General features: G+C 37.0%; 1 protein-coding gene across 9 annotated transcripts in view; it reads right to left on the bottom strand.

Annotated features, from left to right (window-relative positions):
- The window catches only part of LOC106873369 (UBX domain-containing protein 1), a 75,865-nt gene that overhangs the window by 49,469 nt on the left and 14,005 nt on the right, over positions 1-12,391 (bottom strand). For 5 of the 9 annotated variants that reach the window (XM_089359777.1, XM_089359780.1, XM_052971674.2 and 2 more), the window contains one exon: positions 4,493-4,646. In XM_089359777.1, coding sequence (XP_089215903.1) covers positions 4,493-4,646 — 154 coding nt within the window. The remainder of the gene's footprint in view (positions 1-4,492; positions 4,647-12,391) is intronic. The other 4 variants (XM_089359779.1, XM_089359782.1, XM_089359778.1 and 1 more) reach the window with 2 other exon arrangements.

Raw genomic sequence — 12,391 nt, forward strand, 5'->3', positions numbered from 1 at the left:
GATGCTCATAAAAGGACATGTAACCTGCTAGAAAGAGCAGCCAAAGCTCTACACCACAAAATTAGGGATAATTTCGAAAAGGAATGAAAAATAAAAACATTTACCATCTGCTCTTTCTAGCGGGTTAGATGCCCTTTTATGGGCATCTCTAATGTGTATTAAATGTACACTGTATTTTATATATAAATATATATATATATATATATATCATCATCATCGTCGTTTAACGTCCGCTTTCCATGCTAGCATGGGTTGGACGATTTGACTGAGGACTGGTGAAACCAGATGGCTACACCAGGCTCCAATCTGATTTGGCAGAGTTTCTACAGCTGGATGCCCTTCCTAATGCCAACCACTCAGAGAGTGTAGTGGGTGCTTTTACGTGCCACCCGCACGAAGGCCAGTCACACGGTACTGACAACGGCCACGCTCAAAATGGTGTATTTTATGTGCCACCCCGCACAAGAACTAGTCCAGGGTCACTGGCAATGATCTCACTCGAAAGTCCTTACACATGCCGCGGGCACAAGTGCCAGAAAGGTGATACTGGGCACAGGTGTCATCACAATTTCGCTTTCGCTTGCCCCAATAAATCTTTGCAAGCTGAGTTTCATGTCCAATGAGGTAGACGACGTTGGCATGGGTGCCAGTCGTCAAATTTAGTTCGATTTCATTTGCCTCAACAGGTCTTCACAAGTGGAGTTTAGTGTCCAATTTAACTCGATTTCGATTTCACTTGCCTCAACAGGTCTTCGCAAGTGGAGTTTAGTGTCCAATGAAGGAAGGTACGCATAAGTGGACTGGTTGAGGCCTTAGATTTAGGTCTCACTTGGCTTGCCAGGTCTTCTCACGTCGTTTAACGTCCGCTTTCCATGCTAGCATGGGTTGGACGATTTGACTGAGGACTGGTGAAACCAGATGGCTACACCAGGCTCCAATCTGATTTGGCAGAGTTTCTACAGCTGGATACCCTTCCCAATGCCAACCACTCAGAGAGTGTAGTGGGTGCTTTTACGTGCCATCAGCACGAAGGCCAGTCAGGCGGTACTGGCAACGGCCACGCTCAAAATGGTGTATTTTATGTGCCACCCGCACAAGAGCCAGTCTAGGGGCACTGGCAACAATCTCGCTCGAAAGTCCTTACACATGCCACGGGCACAAGTGCCAGAAAGGGGACGCTTGCCCCAATAAGTCTTCACAAGCTGAGTTCTGTGTCTAATGAAGGAGACGACGTTGGCATGGGTGCCAGTCGTATATATATATATATATATATATATATATATATATATATATATATATATATATATATATAAATATATATGTGTGTGTGTGTGTGTGTGTGTGTGTGTGTATATATATATATATATATATAGAGAGAGAGAGAGAGAGATTCAGGTGAATATGGTACTTAAGTTTAAGCACCAGAATTTAGTATGGTATTATCCATATAGTTTCAAAATAAGATGATTAAAGTCAAAATCAGCAACAAGGCTATCCAAAGTTAATGCAGTACAATCATTTCATGTGACTCCATTTAATTAAGCAATGTGAACATTACATTAAATATAACATGCAGAGCTGTGGTAGGTTATACAAAGGCGAAACATGCCACCCCTTCAAAATAAGGGTAGAGGAACATCGCAAAGCTGTGAGATGAGGAGATATTGATAAATCGGGTATAGCTTATCATGTATGGAAAATTGGAGACCACCTCCCCCTGTAATATGAAGTTAAAATAATAGACCAGAGAACACCACTGGAAAATATGAAAACTAAAAGAAACAGCACATATGCTAGGACACAACAACCTCCTAAGCAGACCGAGTGCAGATATGAATAGCATATGGGAACCGGTATTAAGGAAGGATAGGAAAATATTAGATTTATAAGCCCTAAAATTCACTCCATAATTGTCCATGGGCATATGGCATCGTAGTTAAGAGCACGGGCTACTAACCCCAAGATTCCGAGTTCGATTAATAATAATAATAATAACAACATCGAAAAATACCTTAGGAATGAGAACCCAGGTTCGAAATTTCCCGAAGACACCTGATGAAGGCTGGAGGTTATATCAACCAAAACATTGTGTTAACAACAAACAAGATGAGGACAAATATCCATCAAATGTAAATAATGTATGATCCACTTTGTCAAAAGCTTTTGCAAAATCAAGGTATTTTACGTCCACATTTGAGTTGTTGAGTAATTGCCTCAACACCCAGTCATAATGTTGTAAGAGCTGGGACAGGCAGCTCCTACCTGGTTGAAAGCCATGCTGGGTATCACTCAGCAAGTTATTTTCTTCAAGGAATGAGATTAGTTTTACTCTGACTATCCTTTCCATAACTTTGCTGATGTGTGAAGTCAGAGAGATAGGCCTATAGTCTTTGGCATCTGCTCTGCTTCCCCCTTTATGGATTGGGCATATTATTCTCTCCTTCAGCTTGCTTGGCAGTCTGCCGTTTGAAAGAAAGCCCTGGAAGAGGATCTGGAGGGGTTTTGCCAGGGCACGCTTACACGATTTGAGGAGGATTGCTGGGAAACCATCAGGACCAGCAGTTGAGTTTGCGTCCACCTCATCTATGGCTAGTAGTATATCTTCTTTGCTAATATTGATATATTCCATCGTAATTACCTCGCTGGTTACATGTAAGGTGGCAAAGAAGTCCACTGGTTCATTCACTTGTCTGTGTCTCAATGGGGTGGTAAAGACACTTTTGAGCTGGTCATTCAGTACCTCATTGATCCTGGTTGGACTATCTGTGAAGGAGCCATCCTTCTGGAAGAGGGGTCCTATCTTGCAGCGTACTGAGGTTAAAATACCCATGTAAGTGATAGAAGTATTCATTACACTACTGGTATATTGCCTATGTTTAACCATGGGCATACTTATGCAAACATATTATGCTCATAAATTATAGATAGACAAGGATATACATGAGTTTATTAAAAATCAAAATTTAAAGAAAATAGAAAATGGAGAAATATTTATGAACAACAATTGGCTTACATCATCATCAATGATCAATTAGTATTTACTAATTCAATGCAAATAGACTGCATCCCATCTAACAGCTGTTTCTGCTTACAATGTTGTATGGTACTGAAAATGATATGCTAGATTTATCATATTTGGTAGTAAAACCGATCTGAAACAAAGAGCTTCATCAGAGTGAAGAGTAAATAAAGAAGAGCATAGAGAAGAAAAAGGGAAAAGATAATATGGTTGTAATCATACCATTTTGCTTGTGTGTCTCTTTGGGACATTAAGTAAATGACTAAACCAAAATAGCAATTGGTGGATTAATCCTTTGTACAGGTGAGGGTTAGGATGGATAAATGACAAAAAAATTTTCAATAATAGTGGGATACGCCAATAGGTTTTAGTTGGAGAAGGGACGGAGATACAATAAGGTTTAAGATTAATTATAATAATTTATAATTATGTTTGTACTACTAATTAATAGTATTAATCATAATAAAGTGCTAATCAGTTAAATGTCATTGCTGATTCTATTCTCTTCTTTCTTAATTCTTATTTCATCTCTTTGTCCTTTCTCCAATTTTTCTCACAACTTTCTTTGCCTTCATTCAATTCTCAGCCTGAGAGATAAAATTGTTGTGGAACCCAAATATCAAGCTTCTTAATGAATCCAAAACATTTTAAGTGATTTTCAATTGTTGTGTGTGATAAATTTAACCTATCTGCAATCTCTTGCACAGTTAAAAGACAATCAGATTCAATTATGGCTTTGATTCGGTTATCATCAACTGCAGTAGGTCAACTAGAACATTGGTCATCTTTGAGTGAAAAATCTCCAGAACGGAAATTTTTAAACCATTTCTGACATGTGCATTCTGTTTAGCAATCAACACCATAAACTTCACATATCTCTTTGTGAGCCTCAGCAGTTTTCTTGCCTTTACAGAAATAAAAAAGCAAAATATGGTGAAAATGTTCGTTTTTGCACTCCATGTTAAAATTGACACTAACAGCTGTAAACAAAATTACAAGCAATTTGCTTCTAAAGTAAGCTAAGAGTAACATTTATCAAATGTCAAAAGGAAAAAATCATAACACTGATAAAAGTCATTCAAAAAAATTGTAACTCTATTTGTGAAAAATGAAATTACTTTCTTGCCAACCCAATAGAAGACACTCACCCATAGTACCATGCAGTAAGAATGAACCCAAAACCCTGTAGTTACAAAGTGAACATCATAACCATACAGCCATGCCTTGTTAGCCAAAGCAGAACATTTCTAGTTTACTAAAATACTAGTTTACATTTGCGATTTATATCAAAATTGAGTTTAGAATTAAGTCAAAGTTATTTGTTATAAAGTCCTTAAGAACTATAAAACCATATCTAAATCGACAAACTTTGAAACACTTTGATAAACAAGTCCATCTAAAATACAATTTTATCAGAAGGTTCCTATAATCAACAAGTAACAGTTAAACAATTAAATATAAAAATAAACTTACTCTGAACATTTGTAAGACTGTGCAACTGGTTCACTCGCTGTCATTTCTTCTTTATCATCATCTTTTACTTCTTTATCATCATCTTTTACTTCTTTATCATCATCTTTTACTTCTTTATCATCATCTTTTACTTCTTTATCATCATCTTTTACTTCTTTGGATACAGAAATAAAACAGAAAAAAAAAAAAGAATAGTTAAATATATTTAGCAGGGAGAAAAGCTGAAAGTAATAGGTTTACCAACGTTGAGTAACAAGAGAATTAGAGGTACAAGGTGCTTCAGATTGCAAAGCACCTCACTAAATTCCACTCTGGACATATAGGTCACTCCAAGGTTATGGCAGAAGGCACTTGTTCAATGTGCCACACAACAGGATTGAACCTGAAACCACGTAATTGCAAAGTGAGCTTCTTAACCACAAAGCCAAGCCTGATGATGATGATGATGATGACATAATTTAATATATCTAATATATACATACATTTTCATGTGTACACGTTTATTCAGATATTTGTAAAGTGTGTATATAAAGCTATATCTAATTACACACATTTTCATATGTATGCACTTATACAGAAATTTGTAAATAGACACACCAACTTGGTTCCTTAGTTTCACTTCATAATGGAAGATATTTCTGGTGCATGTTTCTACATGATTCACTCTTCTATAAAAGTGGAAAATAATGATTCTTTTTAAAACTGACTTCCTTTATAGGTGTGACTGTGTGGTAAGAAGTTTGCTTCCCAATCACATAGTTTTGGGATCAGTCGCACTTGAGGAAGTGTCTTCTACTATAGCCTCAAGCATTGTGAGTGGATTTGGTAGGGAGAAACTGAAAGAAGCCCATTGTATGTGTGTGTGTGTTTGTGTGTTTACATCCCCAAAAACTTAGCAGTTCAGCAAAAGAAAACAATGGAATAAATATCAGGCTTAAAAAAGAAGTACTGGGGTCGATTCATTCACTAAAATTCTTCAAGGTGGTACCCCAGCATGGCCACAGTCTAATGATTGAAACAGGTAAAAGATTTCTACACATTCATATACTGATAGTTACAGTTGAAACACTATGATATCTAACATATTGGGTTCAGTAGTTTTAGATACATATGTATTTCAAATAGAAGGGTCAGTCATAGCTGGAGTATCTTTGATTGTATGTCTGGTGCTAAATAACAGTATATTCATACATCTACATTGACATCAACATGCACTAAGTTTTATATAAAGTCAGGTATGCTTAGGAGTTTACAAAGTCCATTTTGTAATCAAGTGATTTCGGTTTTAATCTTTAGCAAATGTCTTTTACAATAGCCACAGGCCAAACAATTAATGCCCTGTGAATGGAACTGGTAGAATGAAACTGAATAGAGGCCCATTGCATGCAAGTGTGTGAGAGAGAGAAAGAGAGTATCATCCACATGTCCGCATTAACATTATCTGAGCAAAAAACTATCTTTGTTTACTCAGTTTTTGATGGGTGTGAACCAGTGAAAATGAAAAAATACCTTACTTGGAAAATAGATGTATGTTGGTGATAAGATCATCCAGTCACAGATAATCTGCTTCAGCAAATTTTGTGTGTGTGAGTGTATATGTTTGTCCCCCCAACATCGCTCTACAACCGATGCTGGTGTGTTTATGTCCCCGTAACTTAGCGGTTCAGCAAAAGAGACTGATAGAATAAGTACTAGGCTTACAAAGAATAAGTCCTGGGGTCGATTTGTTCGACTAAAGGCGGTGCTCCAGCATGGCCACAGTCAAATGACTGAAACAAGTAAAAGAGTAAAGAGTATATATATATATATATATATATCTGTAAATAATATGTGACAATTATGCAGTAGCCATGATAAAATTCTGAGTTTCGGATGTCGGGGCGGAAACCCACACCAGCATCCTTTCAGTTATCGGGCCTTTCGATGGCCAGATAACTGAAGAGATGCTGGCGTGGGTTTCCGCCCTGACATCCGAAACTTGGATATTTACATAATATCGAGGTCACCTCCATTCTTTTGTTGTCTTGCCATTTCTATTAATATATATATATATATATATATATATATATATATATATATATATATATATATATATATATATATATATAATTAAAAAATAATATAATAGTACATTACAAAGGATATGTATATATATAGATATGTATAATTGTGATTTATTCATAATTATAAGCACTCTTCTTTTATATATATATATATATATATATATATATTAGCAGAAGTGCCCAGCATTGCTCAGGGCTTAACTGCTTTAAAGTGCTCGATTCTACTCAATTATGATTATTGAGGCAAAGATTGATATAAGTTTACGCCTAACCAATCGATTTGCAACTAGATAAAAAGCCCTGCAAAAAGCATTGCAACACTCTCAGAAGTGGGTAACAATAGAATGTGAGGTGGCCCTGAAAAGGCTGTGTTATCGTTCTCACAATTGTAAAAATTTGGTAGGTGGTCCTGGAAGGGTGTGTAAAACGTTCACAGGTGAATACAGCATCTTCCTTTTCCACCAACAGCAGCGCACGTGCTGTTACAAAACTTCATGCTCAAAGGAAACAGAATAGATGCCCTATGGAGGAAAGAGGGGGATTAATCATGGGTACCCAGCACACTTTTTAGCATTACAGAATTGGCAATTGAAGCGCATTTCCCCTATATTTATGTCAGTGCGGATGGAGTAATTAAAGTTGGGCTCATACTTGAAAGCCCGTAGGTGCCAGTAAGGGCTGTTGGGACTCATCACACTGCACGCAGCTTCTCGCCGTCAACTGTTCCGCTGCAATGTAGAACGTTGCCCGTGTTGGTCATGGGAAGTAGCAGAAGCCACATTTTCAATGGTAATGGACCGCCCATCTGCATCTTCAGAAGCCATGGAAGCAGTCATAGCGGCAGCGTTCGTAGCAAGGCGAGTCGTCCATTGTTCCAAACGTTCGGAAGACTTGGAAGCAGCAGTAGCCGCAGTGTTTGTATCTAGTCAAGTGCCCCTTTGTTCTTGGCCCTCTGAAGCCCTGGAAGCAGCCTTAGCAGCAGCATTTCTAGCCAGGCAAGTTACCCTTTGTTCTGGGCCCTCTGTAACCCTGGAAGCAGCATTGTATGAAGCCATTTTGGCTAGGCGTATGGTGTGCTGTTGGAAACTTTCAGCAGCTCGGCATTCCACAGAATGTAAGGCGGTCATGTGAAAGTCTACAAGGAGTTGGGTCGGAGGACTTGTTTACTCTAATCGCCTTTAGCACCAGTGCTGATATGGTATGGTGACTCCGTTTTTTCAGTGGCATTTCATGTCCCAAAGAAAGGGTGAAAGTTACTTGTACAGCGAAATTGTCTTGGAAAGTATGTGTAAAATTGAAGGGGGAAAAGGGTGATAAGAAACGGCAAATAAATAAATAAACTGACAGGCATTTGTATGTATGTATGAGTGTGTATTTTCTCTCTCTCTCTCTCTATATATATATGGTAGTAAGTAAATGTTTTAAAAAAGATCTTCAAAAAACTCAGTTTGTAGGGAATAAATGTTTGTTGATTGTATTTGAAAAAGATTGAGAGGTATTTGTATGCATGTGTGTATTTGTATGTATGTGTGTATTTGTATGTATGTATGTATGTATGTGCACAGTCTCTCTATATATATGGTAGTAAGTAAATGTGTTTTAAAAAAGATTTTCAAAAAACTCAGTTTGTAGGGAATAAATGTTTGACTGTCGATGTGAAAGTTACTTATACAGAGAAATTGTCTTGGAAAGTATGCGTAAAATTGAAGGGGGAAAGGGTGATAAGAAATGGCAAATAAAAAAAAACTGACAGGTATTTGTACGTATGTGTGTATTGTCTCTCTCTCTCTATATATATATGGTAGTAAGTAAGTGTGTTTTAAGAAAGATTTTCAAAAAATTCAGTTTGTAGGGAATAAATGTTTGACTGTCGATCATATTTGAAAAAGACTGACAGATATTTGTATGTATGTGTGCATTTGTACGCATGTATGAGTATATATTGTCTGTATATATATATATATATGGTACTACTAAAGCAGCACGGTCCCGAACGCACAGTCGCGCGTCCGCGCTAGCTAGTCGTGAGTGGTCAATCCTAACCCTATCCCTAACCCTAACCTGCGTGTGCAAATGAATACGTGTTTAGGGTTAGGGTTAGGATCGACCACTCACGACTAGCTAGCGCGAACGCGCGACTGCGCGGTCGGGACCGTGCTGCTTTAGTAGTACCTATATATATATATATATATATATATATATATGGTAATAAGTAAATGTGTTTTTAAAAAATTTTTTTAAAAACTCACACTTTGTAGGGAATAAATGTTTGTCGATCGTATTTGAAAAAGATGTATCGCTATTTTTTTTTTGTTGTTAACATGGTGAAGGACAGTGTTAGAAATGGAAAGTGAACTTACAATTCCCGCCAATTAGAATGAGGTCATCGGTAACCATAGGTACATATATATGTGTAGATATGTGTGCATTTACGTATGATTGGTAGTGTGTCTGTTTATTTGAATCTCACTCTTTCTCCTACATTTCTTTCTGTCATTTTTTCTTAGATCATTTGTAAACGTTCATCAGAGAAAGTAGCAGTTGAAACGATTTGTAATAGGAGTAGAAAGAGTAAATTAGAGTGTATTATTAGGGAAAATGATGTATGTAGTTTTATCGATTTTTTTCGTAATTAAGAGTTATTTTGACTGAAAAAAATGACCCTGTGACCTACGTTAAGGTATTTAGAATATTAATTCCACTTTTTTCATCCACTAAATTTGGAATTGTGTAAATGTATAAATTTTAAACATGCATACACACAGAGAAAATCTGCCTTTTATAGATAACTAGCAGTATAACCCAACGTTGTCCGGGTATGACTTATTACGCCATCTACGATAAGTCTTGCTAGGTGAAAATCAACTAAAAAAGAAAGCCTTACAATGAAAAAACCCTTATGATGTAAATATGTTCATAATTCAAAAGACGAAATTAATAGGGAAAGTCTGAAGGCTGTTTTGTGTAACATTATTAAGTGTACGTAAATTTCATCCGTCTAATTGGCTATACAAATGCTTGTGCAAACCAACTTTTTGCGCTGCCTTGGTAATACATAGCAAGGTAATTCCTTTTCGCAGGAGCTGCTAGGGCGGCAATTTGTGATGAAGCAATTGCTGGCGATCTGTTGCTACACAGTTCTGCTAGAATTCTATCAGATTGGGCAGTAGATGATGATGCACCGTTTTGCATCATGTTCAAAGTAACTTCTGGAATGTGGTGAATTGCTGCAGTCTGTTGCTGTCTTTTTAAACCGGTTTCTTTCTTTCCCCAGCAAGCTCTCTTCTTTGGAGGCATAATCTATGTACATATTAAACAGAACAACAAAAGTTATAACAGATGGGAGGGTCGGTAGTTTTCACATTTCGGTGATTTTTCAGATTAACACCCGCACGATTACGTAACCCTAAAACCGTAACCGTAAGACATCGTAACCCTAAAACCGTAACCCTGACCCCAAAACCGTAACCCTAACACCCTAGTGAAAATTGTGCGGGTGTTAATCTGAATAATAATAATAATGATCTCTGCAGATCAAACTCCCAACCCAACTAAGTCTTAAGTGTATATATATATGGGCAACACACACACATACACACTAAATAAAAAAATGTTAGTAAGTACAGAACTTCAGCATTATATATTAAGATGGGCAACATACACACACACTAAATAAAAAAAATGACAGGTATTTGTATGTATGTATGTGTGTATTAATGTGTATTCTGTGTCTATATATGGTAGTAATTAAATGCGTTTTTAGAAAGATATTAAAAAAATTCAGTTTGTAAGGAATAAATATTTGACTGTCGATCGTATTTGGAAGAGAATGACAGATATTTGTATGTATGAGTGTGTGAGTTCAAATTCCGCCGAAGTTGACTTTGCCTTTCATCCTTTCGGGGTGTAAAAAATAAGTACCAGTTGAACACAGGGGTCAATATAATCGACTATTCTCCACTTGCCCGAAGCCGCCGTTGTGGGAAAAATTTTAAATAATAATAATAAATAAATAAATAATAATAATAATAATGACCTCTGCCGATCAAACTCCCAACCCACAACTAAGTCTTAAGTGTATCTATATATGGGCAACACACACTAAATAAAAAAGATGTTAGTAAGTAAAAGTGTTTTAAAAAAGATTGTTAAATTTTCAGATTAACACCCGTACGATTTTCACTACAGTGTTAGTGTTTGTTAGGGTTAGGTAGGTAATGATGCGGGTGTTAATCTGAAGATTTACGAAAAGATTTTTAAAAAAAACTCACAGTTTGTAGGGAATAAATGTTTGTTGATCGTATTTGAGAAACATGTCTCGCTGGTAAATGACAGTGTTAGAAATGGAAAGTAAACTTATAATTCCCGCCAATTAGAATGAGGTCATTGGTAACCATAGGTACATATATATGTGTGTATTTACGTATGATTGGCAGTGTGTCTGTTTATTTGACTCTCACTCCCCTTCGTTTCTTAGTCTTTTTTCTTGGATCGTTCGTAAGCGTTCGTAAGAGAAAGTAGCAATTAAAACGATGTGTAAGAGGAATAGAAATAGTTAATTTTAGAGGGGCAAAGTAATTTTGTATGTATCTGTCATTACAGTATCGAAATGTGATTGTTTCAGTTTTGATAATTTTCTTTTTCTCCTTCCTTTCTTTTTGTATTTGTTGTTTGATTTTTCGTAAAGGTTCATCAGAGGAAGTAGGAGTTGAAAGGATTTGTATTAGAAAGAGGAAATTAGATTTTATTAGGGAGAAAATGTTTACTCCTGTAGTTTTACGGATTTTATTCATTATTAGGAAATTTTGGGAGTGAAAAAATGACGCAGTGACCTAACTTATTGTATTTAGAATATTAATTGCGATTGTTTAATCGAAGAAATTTTGAATTGTGTAAATGTATGAATTTTAAACATACACACACACAGAGTAGATTTGCCTTTTATAGTATAGATATATATATATATATGTTGGCGTTAGGAAGGGCATCCAGCTGTAGAAACTCTGCCAAATTAGATTGGAGCCTGGTGTAGCCATCCGGTTGCACCAGTCCTCAGTCAAATCGTCCAACCTATGCTAGCATGGAAAGCGGACGTTAAACGATGATGATGATGATGATGATGATATAAACAAATAGTAAATGAGTATATGCATATATACGTACAGGTATGTGCATACCGACATCCACCTGTATGTATAGGTGCATATCTGGGTACAGGACATTGCAAACAAAACGTAGACGAGAAAACACACAAGCCACATAGAGAACATTCTACTTCATCAGGACGCATCGTTAAAATGGCTCTTCCCATGGACCGCAAATTAAATTTGTATACACAAATTAAATCTTGTCATGGAGGAATGTAGTGGCGGACAAAAAACAAGACAGGAAAACAAACAGAAAAGGCTTTACGGCCAGACGAGAAAAATTATGTGTGTATGAACGCTGTGAGGCACGAACTTGAAAGTAGGGACGAAGTAGTTTGCGTGTTTGCTAGGCGATAGCCACATATATATATATGTATCATCATCATCGTTTAACGTCTGCTTTCCATGCTAGCATGGGTTGGACGATTTGACTGAGGACTGGCAAACCAGATGGCTGCACCAGGCTCCAATCTGATCTAGCAGAGTTTCTACAGCTGGATACCCTTCCTAACGCCAACCACTCCGAGAGTGTAGTGGATGCTTTTACGTGCCACCGGCATGAAGGCCAGTCTGGCGGTACTGGCAACGGCCACGCTCAAATGGAGTCTTTTATGTGCCACAGGAGCCAGTCCAGCGGCACTGGCAATAACCTTGCTCGAATGTTTTTCCACGTGCCACTGACACAAGTG

Source organism: Octopus bimaculoides, chromosome 11 (genome assembly GCF_046866305.1).
Source record: "Octopus bimaculoides isolate indiv1 chromosome 11, ASM4686630v1, whole genome shotgun sequence".
NCBI classification, from domain to species: Eukaryota; Metazoa; Mollusca; class Cephalopoda; order Octopoda; family Octopodidae; genus Octopus; species Octopus bimaculoides.